The sequence below is a fragment of the Sinocyclocheilus anshuiensis genome, unplaced genomic scaffold (genome assembly GCF_001515605.1).
Source record: "Sinocyclocheilus anshuiensis isolate Anshui unplaced genomic scaffold, SAMN03320099.WGS_v1.1 scaffold914, whole genome shotgun sequence".
Taxonomy (NCBI): domain Eukaryota; kingdom Metazoa; phylum Chordata; class Actinopteri; order Cypriniformes; family Cyprinidae; genus Sinocyclocheilus; species Sinocyclocheilus anshuiensis.
The window spans coordinates 2470231-2489082 of NW_015539870.1; the positions used below are offsets into that span (position 1 = coordinate 2470231).

The following is an 18852-nucleotide window of genomic DNA, read 5'->3' on the forward strand; positions in this document are numbered from 1 at the left end:
AAGGCAGGGCTAACACAAGGGGAACTAACAGAGTAGACAACACAGTTACGTCACATGCAGCTGTGCGTGCATTGTGGTGGCAGAAAAACACTGGGAACAAGTGGAGGGAAACGGGTCAAATCCATGGAATAAGTAAAAAAAAGTTTGTTGTACCTTTAGATGTCAGAATCAGAATGCAAATCACCAAAGACACCATTTGAAGCGAAACGCAGACGTTTAAATGGACGGACTATGGATGAAACCTGCTATGATTACCCTACTTTTAAGGCCTAAATTTGATTTAAATAATATGTCTACATAATATTCGCATATGCAATTCATAGGAGACATATTGAATTATTCCTGCAGTTACAGCATGAAATAGACTACTATTTCAACCTATAACAGTTACCTATTTTTTCTCACAATACTGACTTTTTTTTGAAGTTTATATCTCCTAGTTCGGATTTTATAACTCAATTTAACTCAACAATTGCGAGTTTGTCAATTCTGAGGGAAAATAAGCCAGAAGTGTGGGATTATAAACTCGTGATTCTGAGCCGAGGGGAAAAGAGAATGACGAGTTGATTTTTCTTATCAGAATTGTGAAATATAATCTCGGAATTTGTGAGAAAAAAGTCTGAATTTTGAAATATAAACTCAAAATTACCTTTTTTTATTCTTTTATTTTAAAGCTGTCACGTTCTGCCACCAGATAAGCTCCGCCCACAAAAAAACGTCATCACTGTTGGAAAACACAGAAATTGGTCTATAGCGTTGTAATACAGTTCATATTTGCAACTAATTGTGATATGGAATAATCAGTGGAGCTGAAAAATTTTTTAAAATGTCGTGTTAGTGGAATTGTGTGGTCCACAAATAATTTCGTAGTTCTAAAACTGAGCCATGTGAGATAAAAACCAGAAAGAAAAAAAATCTGACCGTATTCATATTGCAGGGTTGCTTTATTTATGGTTGTATATTTGTTTCTCAACTTTATTTTTTAACCATTTTGTTTGTTTTTGTAACCTTAAATAATCCTCGTTGTGTATGTTCTAGAATAAATGATATAATATCAGGCACATATGTTGAGCAGGCACATATCTGTAATAAATCTAACACACAGCATCTAACAATGTAACGTATCCAATAAGTGCTATTGAAGAGAACATCTACACTAACACAGAACATTTTCAAAACAGGAATATATACGAAAGATAGCAGGATTAGTTCCACTACATTCATATGTCTACAACAAATACGGAATAACTGGATCGACATACGGTATTAGCTTCATCGTCAAACTCATAATTGTTGCCGTACACAGTAAAAATACCTTAACACAAAATTAGCATCCAAATGCCTTAAGCTGACTTAATACTGCACTGGATAAAGAACATTTTGCATTGCACATAAGACAAGTGTAATTATAATATAATCAAGACAAAAAGACAACATTGTAGTTTCATACATATTGACAGAAACAACAATTGAGACTTTGCTTACCTAAAAGAACAGAGCATTGAGACATGAAACAAGATTGCCTAAGTCAGTCATACAATTGAATTTAAAGCTGCCATATGTATTTTTTTCAGTGGTAAAATACTTTCTCCTATCCCACGCAGCAATTTATAGATTGATTTTCTGAGGAGTGTAGACACAGTGGCTCTGTGGCCCTTTCATTGGTTTATTCAAGCCATACCTAAAGAGAGATATATGCATTAGCATTCCCATTTATCCAAATGGCAGTTGCTCAGCTGGTGCAAGACCTCTGGAAGTATCCACTATCTTTGAACATGGACAGTTCTAGATAAAGATTTTTTTCTGATCCAATTATTTGAGCTGTGAATGCCATGTGACTATTAACTCTGGAGCCACTGCAAAATTACATTGTGACATGCTGACAACACTGATTGGCTGATGGCACCACAAGAACACGCACAGTCCCAAGCCCTTCACAAGCGACTATCCTGAGTGACACAAAAGGCAGCAGACATTTGAGGCTTTGAAGAGCCCTCCAAAAAATCACTTGGCAAAGATAACTATATCAGAGAACAGCTAATTTTAAATGGGGGAAAAAAAACAAATAAAAATGGCACTTCATGTCAAAAAGGTTGGTAACTCCTGGTCTAGGCATCTGTCTACAGTGGCTAACTGAATCATTCTAATCATCCGAACCTTGACTCATTGGTTTAAGCCGTCCAAAACATCAACTTCTTGCTCAACAAATGCCTTTTGGGCCAGGACTACCTGCTTGTCCAAAAAAATGGAAGACGGAAGAAGTGTTTGGGAAACTTGTTCGGAAACAGCAGATTGGTTTGGTGCTACTAGTGGCTCAAAAATTACACTTCAGCTTTAAGCAGAGTCAGTAGAGTCAAAAGAACCAGCAATGACAAAGTTGGTGCTGCCAGGATGGGAACTCCCTGACTGGACGGCTTGTTGCCTGAGGTCATTGCAGATCAGGACTAGCTGATTGCTCTGGGCCTCGGACAAGGAGCTGCAACTCTGGTAAACGCTGAAATTGGTCTTTCTCCCTGGAATGTTGCCTTTCTCACACATGGTCTTCACCATCTTTGCTAATTTGTTCTTTCCCAGAGCTTGGCAGTTGTACCAATGCGGGGCAGCGAGGCTGACCACAGGCTTGATGGACAGATAAAAGGGGGCATCTTCAAAGAGCATTGCTTGAGGTCTGCGCTGAGCATATTCCTTGTAGTCCTGCACAGGGCAGGTAAACATACAGTTCAGTACTGGTTTAAGGCAGTGGTTCCTAACCCTAGTCCCCAAGTACTCCCGATTCTGCACATTTTGTATGTTTCCCTAAACAAACTCACCTGAATCTACTCATCAACTCATTGATAGAGACTCCAAGACCTGAAATGGGTGTGTCAGATACATAGAGAGATACATCTAAATTGTGTACATCTTTTCAATGTAGTAACATCTCAAAACACATCACTTCTCTTTCCAGTACAATTTATTTTGATTGCCATGTAAAACTGTCAAATGTGTTCCAGTTATCATTTCTTTTGTTGTTAGTTTTTGTTACTTGATAAAAACTACCCTTTTGGACCGATTTATTTGCCTTTATTTGGAGAGGTTTAAATTTAAATCTTTAAATGCCTTTTCTTTTAGTGGGTTTATTTTTGCTACTTCTACCATGGCCTACTCAAATACATTCATTTTGTGATTTCATTAAAAAGCATAAAGTTAAAGACTGAAAAAAAACCATACCTCAAAGTAATGCCACCAAATGATTGATGCAGACTGGTAAAAGCAAGATTCAGTAATAAAAATACATTGAATAAAGAATCAGTCATTAAAAAAAACTCCTATCTTATAAAAGAAGTGGACATATGCTGCAAAAAAAAAAAAAAGCTAAATAACTACAATTGATTCAAGGCAAAAATGGATCACAAACAACATTTGGTCATTGATTTTATTATAACGCATCAGAAATTGACAAATAAGACCACTTAAGACACACCAGGATGATGGAGTATTTACACACTTGAAAATGAACATCAGTCTTCGTAGAAGTGCTAAAATAAGTTCAGCATCAGTGTGTAGGTAGTAGGTACAAAAACAAAACACTTAAAACCGGTCAGGTGAAAACTTTCTAACCATTATGAAAAGACTGACCTTTCATAACCATAATAAATGCTAATGTCATTTTTTTTCCTTTACGTTAAACACTTACGGACAATGTGATATACCTACCAGATGCCAGTTTTTATAAGAAACATAATACTTGGTTGTGAAAAGTGATCTGACTTACTGAGCCTTCCGGCCTTTTAGAGTCTGCTTTACTAATGCCATCCAAAGAATACCATTAAATATCGTAAATATGGGAGCCCTTGAGTAACCTTTTCACTACACACTCACTGCAACATCTCATAGTAAGACATTTTGGGATATCGTGAACGGAGAAGTTGTTAATTGTCTGGTTGTTTATATTGAGTAGTAACCTAATCTCACATTTCTGGCAGTAACTTTATACGCTGTTATATGATGTTTGCTCTACATGATTTCACTTGGGTAAAAATTACAAATGTATTAAGAAACAGTGGAGTAATAAAACTTTGTAGGATGCTAATAAACATTTTTCTGTCAGTCATGGACAAGGAATGACGCTATTGTCAATTTAGTGTGATGCAGAGTGATGAAACAGATCATCCCACGGAACCAGCAGAGGAAAAAAAAGTTAGAAAAAGCAATAAAATACAGTTTAAGGTGGTTTTGATATAGTGATAATTCACATTTTTATATTTAAAGATATTGGGTATGAGTAAAAACCATCAAAATGGTTTGACAAAACTCAAAATATCTTGTCTGGATTGTTACAATGCTACATGAATACTAATATGAATAAGTACTAGACTATTTTAAAGGTTTAAATGGTTATAAACAGGTTTATGTTGACTAAACATGTCAATAGTCAGTAACTATCACAGTATAGATAATGTTGGTTTTGTTGAAATGAATGGAAATAGTTCATGTGTCTGACTGTGAATCTTTCATCTGTTAGTGCTGTAGCTAAACTGAATCAATTTTAAACGATTCCAAACTGAATCGTTTATGTCCAAGACACTGACCGGTAGCTTCCATTAAACCACTGGCCAAAACATTGTGTTTCCTTTCAGCCGTATGTATAATAATAACATTTGCACGTGAATGGAAATTTTTGGAAATCAGCAGTTACATATAGGAAGGGTCATTTTTGCCTGAAGATTGTTCGTCACAAAAAATAAAGGACTCTTGAGAAGATTCTTGCTTCTTTTTCTGACCGATTCGAAGCCTGCATTTATTAATACAGGCCTTCTTCAGCTTAGATGATTCCACAGGTGTCCATCCGTCTATAGTAGAACAACGCAGAACATATGCTGCAAGGAAAAAAAGAAAATTACATTTTAATTAAAAATATTTTAGGGGAAAATACTGAAGGCTGAAGGCTTTGAAACAAACAATAGTCACACAAGTCACTGTAATATAAACAATATTCACAATATAAACTAAAATGATTGAATGCACTTTTATTAAGTGCATGTTATTAAATTTAAGTAATGTTAAGTAATGTTTTAATAGTCTCTGACTTACATTTCAGTAGCAAAACAGTGTTAAAGTTGAATCAGTTCTGTGAATCAGTCAGGTTCAATGAACTCTGACTTAAATTTCAGTAGCAAAACTGTGTTAAAGTTGAATCAGTTCTGTGAATCAGTCAGGTTCAATGAACCGATTCAAACTGACTCAGTGATGTGTTTGTATCATCACTCAAAACTCAAGCCATGTGGCATTTTTCATGTATTGTAATGTTTGAATAAAAATATATGTATACATGACTGTTTCTTAATATTATGCATTGTTATATCAGCGTAATTAAATAATAAAAAAAATTACAAAAATTCCTTCATCATTTAGTGAAAAACAGTGTAGAACATCCCTAATTAGTTTTTTTTTTTTTTTTTAGTTATGTTTGCATTCAGTCGTATCATGCTTTCACCATGGTCCATTTATGTAAACATAGCATCTTTGAAGTCTCCAAAGGCCAATCACACATTTCACAGCTTTATGAAATTATTGTTTGTATTAAAGGTGCACTAAGCGATTTTTGAAAAACACTTTTGACCACAGTGTCAGACCGAGTCCCAAACACACTTGCAGCCAATCAGCAGTAAGGGGCGTGTCTAGCAATGATGGGGAGAAGAGAGAGCGCTCAGTGAGTGCACAGGATGGATATTAGCAGATCGACTAGAGAGAGATGGCAGATAAAAAAAAAAGAGGAAAATATCAAACATAACGACTAGAGATAGCGAGAGATGGCAGATTAAAAAAAAAAAGAGGAACATTTTGGAGGAACGAAACATTAAAATGAAGGGTTACAAATACAATCATACCCGCGTAAATATTGGCGCAGCTTTCCAGTGGTGGAGAAACTCAAAGAGCGGAAGGGAATAGGACGCCGAGGTTGCTTTGTTTCTTCTTGATCGGTGAGTTACGTTGATTTAGCTTTTTCACACAAATTTTCTGTGTTGGCTTTTGCTTGAATATACTGCGGCCAGCAGACATCCATCGTCGCTGCCAGGGTTGTGTACGTACATGTGGGGCAGAGTTATCAAAATAAGGGCGAGGTCCTGTTAGGGTATGGGTATGGGTGTGTTTGTTTTGGTGCTTTCAAATATCAACATCGTTTCGCTTAGTCGCTTAGTGCACCTTTAAGCGTGAACAGACATAAATATTAAGCTATATATTTAATATCAGCAAAAGGCTGTAATGTTTGAAGTTTTGGGATCAATAAAATTTTTGAATGATTTTGAAATAAGTCTCTTATGATTTTATCAAAAATATAGTAAAAACAGTAATATTTTGTGAAATATTTTTTACAATTAAAAATGTCAGTTTTGTTTATTGATTAATAAAGTCAGAATTGCGAGATATAAAGTCAGAATTGCGAGATATAAAGTCAGAATTGCGAGAGAAAAACTGAGAAAAACAGAATTGCGAGTTTATATCACACAATTCTGAGAAAAAAAAGTCAGAATTGCGAGTTTGTATCACGCAATTATGAGAAAAAAAGTCCGAAAATTGAGATAAAAAGTCACAATTACCTTTTTGATTTTTTATTCAGTGGTGGAAACGGGCTTCCATCAAAAATTGTAAATTGATTAAAAAAAATCTAAAACATTTATAAAAAATTAGAAAAATGCGCAGCCCTAAATCATTTTAGGATGTTCAGTAAAAGTCAGCTGTCCCATTTCAAATACTTACACATAATCCCATCCACTCTTCTTCGGTCCAAGATCTTTTTCCCATCAGGTACTTTTCCCCTCTTTCCAAAAGCGACGGCCCCGTTAAGATCCTCCTCGCTGAAGAAGTGCTCGAAGAGCAGGTGGAAGAGTCTCATGCTGTCCTGCCGGGACTCCTGCAGCATGGACGCCAGTTTGTAGTGCGGCAGGTAGAGTCCGCTCCCAGGAAACAGCTCCTGCTCTCCCAGTCGAGCCGGACTGGACAGAGGCATCTGCGTCCGCTCGTGAAAGACCAGGATTCGATCAATGACCGTCTGCAGGTTTTGTAGAGTTATCGTATCTGCATAAATAATGAGACATACATTAAAAAGAATTTCCCAGTTGACATATCTGACAGCGCATCAATCACAATTACAATAAACTGATATAGCTGCGGTTGAATTTGCTACTGATGTAGATTTGTACTGGACTGCTAGCTCACCTATGCTTGTTATAAACTCTTCCAGGTGTTTTCTCTCTTCAAAATACCTCTCACTGCTTGGACTGAGATCTGACGGGCAGAACTGCTCTTCTGAACTGTGTGCAGCTGGAATCAGATGCTCTGTAATACATTAAATGAGCGTTTTAGGAGCTTTAATAGAGGATGAACTCTTCTGTCCAGAACAATCAGCTGGCAGAAACCAAATGCACAACACTTCAAACCAAATGCATTTCCCACACAACATCACAGTAAAGGACTGGTCTGTATTTCAGTTCATTCAACTGGCAAGTCCACAGACAAATAAAGCCATTTTCATCAGAGAAATTTTATTTTATTTGCCATGATGCAAAGTTTCCTCCAAACTCATTTGCCTCATGCAAATTCATTTATTATAAAAATAAATACAGAGGAAAAATTCAACTAGTGTACCACAGCACAGCTGCAGTGTTAAGGTGAATATCACAAAACCTGTCAATGTATTGTGCTAAAAAAAAAACCCACAAAGATTCATTAAGATTGCTTGCATTTCTACATAAAAATAAGCATTTTCCTGCCAAATTCTAACTTTTTTTTCTCACAATTTTAACATATTTCTGATTACTATAAGTTTTTTTTAATTCAGCGAAAATTAAAACCAGTACAAAACTACTACTATTATGTAAATAATACATATATATCTATTTTTATAATAAAAATATATAAAAGTATAAATATATATAACTGTAGTAAGAAGAATATGATTTTTCGTAACAGCTTAATAAAGAGTGTTACAACAATTATCATAAAAATCTCACAATGAAAAAAAATAAATCATAGTGTTTCTTAAAATAGTCAATGTAATAATGATTATTATTAAGTAATAATTACTTATTCTCTTCTTTTAATTTTAGGTAAATATGAGCTGGATAGGTTATTGACAGGTTCTGTGAGATTTACCAATTAATATAAAACTGCAGTATTTTTAGAGCTTAACAAGTTCTTGCACAAAAAAACTAACCATGGAGGGCTTTCAAAATCACAGCATAATCCATCTTCTCGTGTGAACCTGTAAACAGAATAAAATTATAGTTTGTCCGCATAAACATTATGAATATTATCTATTAAGCATTTAAACACATAATCATATGACACTTTATTAACAACATTAAATCTACACATATCCATTTTCCTCTCAATAAAGAGAGAAAGTGTCAAGAAAACTCACCTGTTATTTTGGTGCGGTTTATTTGGAGTTAAAGCAATAACAGCCTCATCCATTTCCATCTTGACTGAAATGTCAAATATCCCCAGTCTCTTGGGAAAACAGCTTAATGCCTCATTGCAGAATGGGAGAGGACGCCATCTCATTAACTAGCTTACCAAGACTAAATAACTGCCTGTGTCATAGTGAATTTATTCATAATGTCATGTAGAGAGAAAATAGAATTTTACCATAAAAATAATCATAATGAAGCACAAATCTAGAATTAGTGAAAAAAACAACAACACTGAACCACAAAGTCAAACATATTAGTTTAATATTTTTTGCTTGGCCCTCTTGTCGCAACTGTTAGCAGAAATAATGTAATGATAAAAAGAAATTGTATCACAAATATGAGAAAGTCATATCTGCACGATTTCTTTTTGTTTCACCTGTTGTACAATCAACTTAATTAAAATGAGGAAAACATTTGAGCTGAACTGAAATAATCAGTTATTATGAAATCAAAAAATTTTCAACAACAAATAAATCTGGAGTAATTTGCTCTGGTTTGTTCTTGTTTTTTAAATTAGAGTACTAAAAAAAAATTTTTTTTTAAACTACATGGATGCATGATATTTAATAAATAAGTAACTAAATAAGGCCTAAATCAGTTTCTAATGTGACTGTGTAAAGTCTGGATCTGGATTTCTATACATCCAGTTATGGCCAATAATAAATTATCCTTCTAGTCCCGATGCAAATGTTCCCTTTTAAATGTTTCAATTGATGCATGCAATAAAATTGCGATAAAATGTTTAGCCTAAGTATTATGTTGCATTTACTCATTTCACTTAACTACACTGAACAAGCAGCAAAAATCCATAAGCAGCACCAACATGCTGCATCCATATTTACATAAAGCTGTATTATCCTTAATGCAGTCATTCTCTTTCCTTGTTAAAGGAATAGTTCACTCAAAAATCACATTTGCAAAACGTAACTCACCCTCAGTCCATCCAAGATGCAGATGAGTTTGTTTCTTCATCAGAACAGTTTTGGAGAAATGTAGCATTACATCACTTGCTCACCAGTGGATGCTCTGCAGTGAATGGGTGCCGTCAGAATGAGAGTCCAAACAGCTGATAAAAACATCACAGTAATCCACAAGTACTCCACACCACTCCAGTCCAGCGAAAAGCTGCATGTTTGTAAGAAACAAATAAAAACAAGGTGTTTTAATTTTAAACAGTTGTTTCTGGCCATAATCCATAATAACGCTTCCTCCAGTGAAAAAGTCCATCTCCTGTCTTCTTCTCACATTAAAATCCACCCACAGATTTATTTAGAACAGTTTTGGCTTCTAAACAGTGCTTCATCTGTACATATTTCTCTCCTGATTCAGACAAGATGGCATTTTCACTGGAGAAAGCAATATTATGGATAAAGGACTTTTAGAAAGCAATGATTTGAAGTTAAAAACATCTTAATGAAAGATCATTACAAACATGCAGATTTTCCCTTCATAAGATGTTAACTGATGGACTGGATTGGTGTGGATTACTTGTGGATTATTGTGATGTTTTTATCAGCTGTTTGGACTCTCATTCTGACGGCACCCATTCACTGCAGAGCATCCATTTGTGAACAACTGATGTAATGCTACATTTCTCCAAATCTGTTCCCATGAAGAAACAAACTCATCTACATCTTGGATGGCCAGAGGGTGGGTACATTGTCAGCAAATTTTCAGTTTTGAGTCAACTATTACTTTAAAGAAAATATGTAGGCAAAAAGCAAATGTTCACTCCCAGCTTAAATCATAGCCTGAATGCAGCATTCTTCTTTTTTTGCCAGGCTTGAATCACTTCTGAGGTTTAAACAACGCCCAGTCTGTGTCATGTCCATTGTGTAGTGTTGGGTTACACTTCTGCGTTGTGATAAATCTAATTTATGGCCTTGACTGAGACAACGTCATAAATGTCATTAAGAAGATCAATATGAGGCAGCACTCACACAAACACACGCAGAATATACTAACCTTTTGGGTTTGTTTACTATTTCTATGCAAGTACATCATAAGTATGGATTTTTGTTCAGGCTATTTAAGATGTTTCTGGTTAAAATGATTTGATTTGCATTCAGTGTGATTGCTGTTAGGCACAAAATTACCTCGCATGATTAAGTAATTATGCAGAAGCATTCAATTTGCATTCAGCAATGTTCAAAGCAAACTGAATGTACATTTCATGAGGCACCAGCTTTGGTTCTAAAGCTCTGAACGATTGAGCAACACTGGAATTTCACTTTTTACTATTATTTATAGCACCTTCATGTTCACTCTGAGATCATTAAAAGGTTTTATGTTCATTTCAAGCAAACAAATGCTCAGCCGACACTAAGAATAATATGAATTCAAACACTATCCCGTCGCTCCAACATGAAATACATATCATTGCATTAGATAACAAAATATCAATCCAAGTGTCCTTTATCTTAAAGACATATTGCACAAGCATGCCTTTCCAGCAAAACATTAAGAAAGATTAAAAAAATAAAACAATAGAAAAGAATGTGACAAATAAGTGTGTCCAAGATTTTCTAGTTCTTAGAAATGTACTCCGATATTCATGTTGGATTTATAAGGTTTTTTAAAAAGTGTATTCCATCCATTTCCAAGCACAGTTTATATTTAAAGGGATAGTTCACCCAAAAATGATTGACACTCCTAATTGAGATTGTAGATAGAGTGTCAATGGTCCATTTGAGAGATAGGTGGCGGTAATGCACTTATAAGTCTGCGATCCGCTGTAAAGCAAGAAGAAGAAGGCGCCTGCTGTTGAGAACGCTCTCAGGACAGTTCGAACAGTTCGGACATTGCAGTAAATCAGAGGTAAAAAACTATATAAATACTGTTCAGTTTCTTGCACAGACCGATCGTTTCATGTCTTTACACATTCAACTAACTGAAATAAAATAAGTTGAAGTACTAAAATTACTAAAACTAAAAAATAAATTAAAGCTAAATAAAAATATTCTAAAAAAATCTAATATTTCAAATATTAAGTGGAGCAGTTTTATTAAAACCAATATAATTTTTTTCTAAGAAATAATAACAAAAGATTATGCTAAACTACTTAAGGTTTTATTTTCAAGAATTTCCTTCTTTTAACAAGGTTTTTTCCTCATTATGATATCAGTAAAGTTGTACCACCCTGGCATTACTGACTTGCCCCTTTCATATGCTTTCATTAATATCAAAATTATTTTTAATTCAGAAATTAAAAACGCCTATCATAGAAAAGTTGTATTCAAGTAATTGTATGTATGTATGAACTTTTAATGAAAAAGTGTTAATAAATAGGACAGAGGCCAGTTGCATAAACTTAGTCTGTGTTAAAAGGTCATATGATGCGATTTCAAGTGTTCCTTTCTCTTTGGAGTGTTACAAGCTCCTGGTGCATAAAGAAAATCTGTAAAGTTGCAAAGACTAAAGTCTCAAATCCAAAGAGATATTCTTTATAAAAGTTAAGAGTCAAAATAATGTTCTTTTTAGCAGCATCATATGACCCCTTTAAGATGGTGGCTTAAAGTCACCATGAAATCTAAATGTAAAATTCTTATTTTTTAATGAAATACTGAGGTGTTTATTAAAAATAATTTATCCGTGCACTTCACTATTTTTTTTTTATTCATGTGCCCTCTTAATCTTTAATCAAAAATGTTAACCTCTCCTCCCCCTCAAAACGACTCCTCTTCTCTTCCGGTCACGAGCTATGATTGAAAATATATTAGAATATTATGACAACATTACTCTTAGGACATCGCAAACTATTTTTTTTCATGAATATGACTTAAGCTCAGTCATTCAGGCAGTCTCGCTCGCTCGCTCGCTCTCTCTCTCTCTCTCTCTCTTCCATTTTGTTAGCAACGCCCCAGCTTCTAACGATTCAATCAATTCCTGAAGGACGAAATCAAGTCCCGCCCTCTCATTTCAGATGCCGTTTCACTCGGATATACGTCACAGTAGAGAAGAAAAGACAATCGCTTCCGTTTCATGCCGACTTTAAAGGGTTAGTTCACCCTAAAATGTAATTTAGTCATTAATTACTCACCCTCATGTCGTTCTAAACCCGTAAGACCTTCGTTCATCTTTGGAACACAATTTACGCAATGTAATTACCACTATCAATGTCCAGAAACGTCACGCAGATACGTTTTGATTTGAACGAAAACAATGTATTCGCGTGACGCAGCTGACACAGAATAGCATACGCTGTTTGCGTTCAGTGGATATTCTCCAAAATGGCACCAGGGTGACACGGAGGAGACGAATTGTTGAATAAAGTCGTTATTTTTGTTTCCTTTGCGTACAAAAAGTATTCTCGTAGCTTCGTAAAATTACTTAGGCCTCGGCAATAAAACGATATCAATATTTAACGCCGGTACACCTTCTTCGATGGCGATAGAAAAAATGTTCAATATAGCGCATGATATAGGCACATACTATGAGTGACGCAGACAGCACACACAAACACTAACACATGCTGAAATGAGTGCTGTGCCTGCCTGTGATGAGGAGATTGTGAATAAAGAATGAATATTAGTCGAATTTAAAATAAACATTTTTTACGAAATTATATTTGATTTTTATTTGTTAATTTAAACGTAATCCACGGTTTTTTATAGAGTTACTTCCTTGCGTTGACAATTTAAATGTGCTGCATTATTTTGCTCATTGTGGCCTCGGGAGACAAGCCAAAAGTTTATTTAAGACCTATTTAATCTGCATATATAACATTAGAAATTAGATATTTGTTTAATTTTTATTTTGTGTTTGATTGTTAAAACAAAAATATTTGTTGTTTGTCTGAATAAATTGTGTTAATTTAAAAATACAGTGGTTAAATGTAAAAAAAATTCTATTGCTTTGTTTTAAAAAAGGTTATAAAATAGTCAATAATTATCGATACCGAACGATATGAAATGTTTTTATTTTTTATATATATATTTTTTTTATTTTTTAGCTATATCGCCCAGCCCTAGTTGAACCCCTGATGTCACATGGATTATTTAACCGATCTCCTTACTACGGTTCTGGACCTTGATCGTGGTAATTATATTGCTGTCTATGTGAGGGTCAGAGAGCTCTCAGAATTCATCAAAAATATCTTCATTTGTGTTCCGAAGATGAACGGAGGTCTTACGGGTTTAGAACGACATGAGGGTGAGTAATTAATGACAGAATTTTCATTTTTGGGTGAACTAACCCTTTAAGAACTAGTCTGACCAACCAGCAGTTAGCCAAGCGGTAATCGGTCTTATTTTTTGGATTCTAATCTAACTAATCTATGTCTTTATGTAACCGAATTTAAAACATATCACCAATCTTAAAGAAAAAATATAGATGACTAACTTGCAAGACTAGTCTAAACCTTTTATGCAACCGGCCCCTGCAGGAGTGTCAACAGGCTACTACAACTAAAAACCACCAGTTGGTTAAAAGTAACTGCAAAAATGGCTCAGTTCTAAGAAAACCTTGTGCAGGATTTATTTGCAGAAGTCGCATGCATGTGATATTATATTATCTAATGCAGTGACATTCAGAATTTTAAGTGTGACTTAAGCAACAACATTCCCAACCCCTTCTCATCACAAACTCCAGGACATTTCGTGCAGATAAGGCTCTTTACCTGTGTTGTCTGCTCGAGCTTCTGTATTAAGTTCCTGCGCTGCTAGAAGATCCATTTCAGGGTTTACACCCATAGAAGCCTCTCCGTAAGACAAAGAAGACCTGGGATACTCGTCCCTGTGCAGCACCCCCATAGAGTCAATCCTTCCCGAATGGGGCAAGGTCGCCAAACTCTGACTGCAAGCTGGGTTCGAGTTCACCTGCATTTTGTTCTGGGTAACGTGGAAAGGTGCACGCAGGGGCTTGATCATGGACGAAGGGGAGCTGTCCAGTGGTGACGAGGACACCGCCATGGAGTCTCCGTCAAACGAGGACGGCTTCTGGGACATCGAAGACCTGGATGATGGTCTGTTCTGGACGTTGGGTTTGGGCGACTGCGTAACGCCTCCGGTAGAGCAGTTCCCATCCGAGCTGCTGGGCATCTGAGGATTGGCCACACTGTAATAGTCTTCGCCTCTCTCTTGTTTGATTTTCTTAGACGCCAGGTCAGTGCTGTCCTCGGTTCCCGCTCCTTTTCCGGTTCTTTTCCTGTGCGTGACGCTGGAGGTGTGGTTGAACTCGGAGTCGCCGTCTTCGTCGGTAGCCGAGGACTCGCAGACGATGTCGTACAGGTGGCTGTTGTACTCCTCGCCGTTGTCGTCCATCTCGGACGGTTCGCTGCAGTTGGAGATGTCACACGAGTCATGGATCTGACTGAAATCGCCCTTGTTTTTCGCGGCGCTGCCGAGGAAGCGCTCTGAGATGTTCTGCATGACGGCGACTGCCTGAATCATGCTGTCCGTGTTGATGCTTCGGCTTTCTTGGTTGCGTTCTCTGTTTCCCTTTTTGCAGGTGGTGTTAAGGGGCCAGTGGTAGGCGTGCCCGGCGCTGCAGCCCCACAGGGCCGTGAGGGTCCCGTGAGAGCCCTCGTTCAGCATGTGTTTGAGGTTGGGGATCAAGGTGCAGATTGTTCCGTGACTGTGGGCCCATTTCACCAGTTTAGCCAGGCTGTCAGAGGAAGTGTGCAAGCAGTCCTCCATGTTGAGCCTCCTCCCCTGAGATAATAAAATTCATTCGTTTTTCAATACATGTTTTTTTGCATATGATAAACTTGAAATGGCATCTGCAACCGATTTTACTTCCGTAACATTCACAATAAGATCATTAAGATGCATTTCCATTTCATGCCAACTTTAAAGAAAAAGGGTGACCTATAAGATAAGGTATTTGTTACATTTTCAATTCAACTTTTCAGTTCAATTGTTTAAATTGTTAGGCTGATAATATGATTAGTTGTCACATTAACAAAAGATCATATCTTTTCAAATAAAAAAGCGAAATAAAAGCATTTTCACAGGTGAACACTTATGCATATCAACAATGGATTACTATACTTGTATCAGTGTGATCGGCTAGTCCTTTACAATAAAGTAATGTGACATTATAGTATGATAAAATGATGAAATTGATTAATCATTCATTTTTCATTACAAATTATTTTTGCATATAATAAACTTAAAATCATGAAATGGCAGCTGAAACCAGTTTTACTTCTATAAGGGTCATAATAACATCAAGATGCATTTAGCATATAGATTTAATAGTTTACTGACATTAAGGCAAAACTGTGACATATCAAACAAGACATTCATGTTAAATTTTCAATCAAATGCCGAACTTGATTTTACCAACACAATAAAAGCAACAGTGTGTAAGCAAGCAAAAAAGGGTCAAATATCTAAGCATCCACTTAAAAGTATTTCGATTTAATAAATAAATGTTAACAGGTTTCAATAATTACAAAACAACGTCATAAAGGTCTCCAACATTTCTGGGCCTAACATTGTATGTATTTTGCGTAATATTCAAATGACATGAATCATTTAAAGACATGAATGACACTTTAAAAATCTGGACATTCAAAATTTAAACCTGGAAATAAATAGAATGTTTTAGGGTTTTGAAACGGTTTAAAAAATTAAGAAACATTATGACCTATTTTTGGGTCACTAATGAAATAAATAAGTGACACTGAAAATATTTGAACTTATTTGCACAGAAAGCTAGATTTCCTTGTAAGACGCTCTTTGGATCATTCTTAAATCAAGCTGGATAACATGGATAACAGTCAGTTGCAATTAAAACGATTATCAAAAAAGAAAATAATGCAGGGTGAGACTTGGTTCAATCCGAAGACTGTCGACTGGATGAAGGCAGATGTCTTTTTTGTTTATCGTTTCATCTGAATATCCAGTTATGACATTATTTTGTTTTTACATTTTTGTACAAATTAAAAAAGCATTAATTGTTCACAATAAGATCAGGATGCATTTAGAAAACAAATGGGGTTCGTGTCGACTTTAAAGCAAAAGAGTGACAAATCAAACACAAAGATATTTATATTTTTCAAATCAAATTTTTACTTTAATATTACATTGTTAGGCTGATTAAATACGATTGGTTTGATTGTATCTAGTGTCCTCATTTATAAGTCACTGCATAAAAGCATCTGCTAAATTATTAATGTAAATAAAAAAAAGCACAGGCAAATACATGTAAATCAACATATTTTAGCCAATAGATTATACTTGTATCAGTGTGATCGGCTAGTCCTTTAAAACAAAGTACTGTCACATTATGGTGTAGTGATGGTATTTCAATATATGCAATCGTACTAAATAATTAGCATATTAATATCATATCACAATATTCAAAACAAAAACATGGCATTACCAAGGTACTTTTATTTATTTATTTTTATTAGGGGAATAAGCTGAAGACACACTTCTATCAGCAACAACTACACAAGATCACCGCCCACAGCCATTGTTTACTACATTAGCTCTCTTCTCGTCAGTTTTATGACACATAACGCACTGATGTCTGTTTATCTTCAAAACAACACGACTCTGTCTGAAAGCCGAGCGAGCTGCCGACATTCACCGCGATTCTGCTCTTCATAGTCGCGTTTGTGACGTCCAGAAATGTTGTCCCTACAGGCAGCTGTCTCGGTTTTGACACAGAGCCCGTCCCGTCAGTCTGACGATCTGCATCAACACAAAGAGCCCGAAAAAAGCATCATGTACCTTCATACGGGAGAATCACCTCCGGTGTCCGCTCACGCACGGTGCTCACTGCCTCTTTGCTCGATATCAAGCAGCATTTGTCAATGCAAACTCTTAATTTCTTCTGTATTTGACAGTATTTTATACAAAAGCCATTAATTTTGCTTTTAATGGACGTGCGGCGGGTACTTCCGCTATCACCGGAAGTACATGTACGAGATAAATGCTATGGCAATGTGCTTTGTATTTCGTTTATTACACAACCATGCATGACAGCACTCAATATTTCCGTCAAAATATACATTTGTATTTACAATAATAGGCTGTACTCGTGGCGAAAAAGACGTTTATATCGGAAAGTTAACCTGGGTGAACACTTCAAATGTTCTTAAAGACCCTGTAGAAAAATTGCAACACGTGTTTAAAACAATTAAATACTTTTGTTCTTTGCATTAATTCGAAAGATGCTTAATAAAAAAAAAACAATATACATAATTTAGTTTTTGTTAGCAAAAGTGAAGCACAAATGCATTTCAGTCATAAAATGAGTGCGTCAGCTTGTTCTGACGCAAATTTGAGCTTCCTATGAAGACAGAAAATTAATATGTACTTTAATTATACTGTGCTGATAGTTACAACATTATGTTTTGTCTAGCCAGTGGCTTCCTAAAACCATTTTTAAGAATTAAAACAAATACATAAGCGTCAATGTTTAAATCTCACCCTGTTGAAAAAACATGCCTTTGCTGGTTTATGCTGGTCCTTTGCTGGTCCTTTGCTGGTTTAAGCTGGTGTCATGTGCTGGCAAAGGACCAGCATAAACCAGCAAAAGGACCAGCATAAACCAGCAAAGGACCAGCTTAAACCAGCATCAGAACATACCTAACCAGCATATGCTGGTTTTTTCAACAGGGCAGTTAAAGAACACTGTAATTACTATAGCAAAAACTGTCGCTAAAAAAAAAAAAAAAAACATTAAAAAGATTTTGAAAGCTTCTTACACTGTTTAAAAGAGTTCCGGTTACACTTTACTTGAAGGGGTGTGCATAACCATGACATGACACCTTCATAATCATGACGTGACACCTACATAATCATGACATGTTTTGAAGGTTGAATATGAAGGTTTTTATGCATGTTTATGACAACTGTCATTAAGTGTCATTCGCTCAGTTATGTAATTTTTAATGCCCCCTTCAAGTAAAGTGTTACCAGAGTTCCTATAGACAGTTTCAACGGCAACAACATAAACAAACGTTACTGCGCATGCGCGGTTTTGTGGCTCTAACTTAACTTCCGGTACACTTCTGCAAACATTCAATAACAACAACAATAAAGTCCCTCTAGAGTAGATTATTTCTAATAATAAGCGAAATAAATAACAAGTAAATTAGCTAGCAAGTTAAAACTATGTCTAGTCATTATTATTTTGGGTTACCAGTAGAAGAAAAGAACCGTTATTTGGCCAAACTTAAATGCGACAAAGTTACACTACCAGATTATAATAATATATTATAATATAATTATAATGATTATATACGGTGAGTCTGACCGATAAACAAACACAGACCGAAAGTTAACTTAGGGCCAGACGCGTGACCATGGTAACGCGCGTGCGTTCGATGAACCCGTCTATATTAATTAGGTTAAATTTAGATTTGACAGTAACTAGTCATCATGGTATGTTGATGGAAACTTTGGTTAGCCGTTTCTGCCACGGGACGGGCATCCGAGAT

The 18852-nt window shown here is 35.8% G+C and overlaps 1 protein-coding gene across 1 annotated transcript; it reads right to left on the minus strand.

Moving 5' to 3' along the window:
• Nucleotides 1-622: 622 nt before the first annotated feature.
• LOC107685162 (uncharacterized) lies at nt 623-17802 on the minus strand. The gene is made up of 7 exons (XM_016481678.1): nt 17138-17802; nt 14074-15106; nt 8198-8245; nt 7201-7320; nt 6742-7059; nt 4679-4859; nt 623-2746 (listed from the first exon to the last, which is right to left on the minus strand). The coding sequence occupies exons 1-7, from the start codon at nt 17141-17143 to the stop codon at nt 2335-2337; spliced, it is 2118 nt and encodes a 705-aa protein (XP_016337164.1). The 5' UTR covers nt 17144-17802; the 3' UTR covers nt 623-2334.
• Nucleotides 17803-18852: the final 1050 nt, after the last annotated feature.

Coding starts and splice junctions, on each gene's coding strand:
- LOC107685162 (XM_016481678.1), bottom strand. Junction 7,321..8,197: donor GATTTTGAAAGCCCTCCATG/GTTAGTTTTTTT, acceptor AATGTATTACAG/AGCATCTGATTCCAGCTGCA. Junction 2,747..4,678: donor AAAAATGACCCTTCCTATAT/GTAACTGCTGAT, acceptor GACTAGGGTTAG/GAACCACTGCCTTAAACCAG.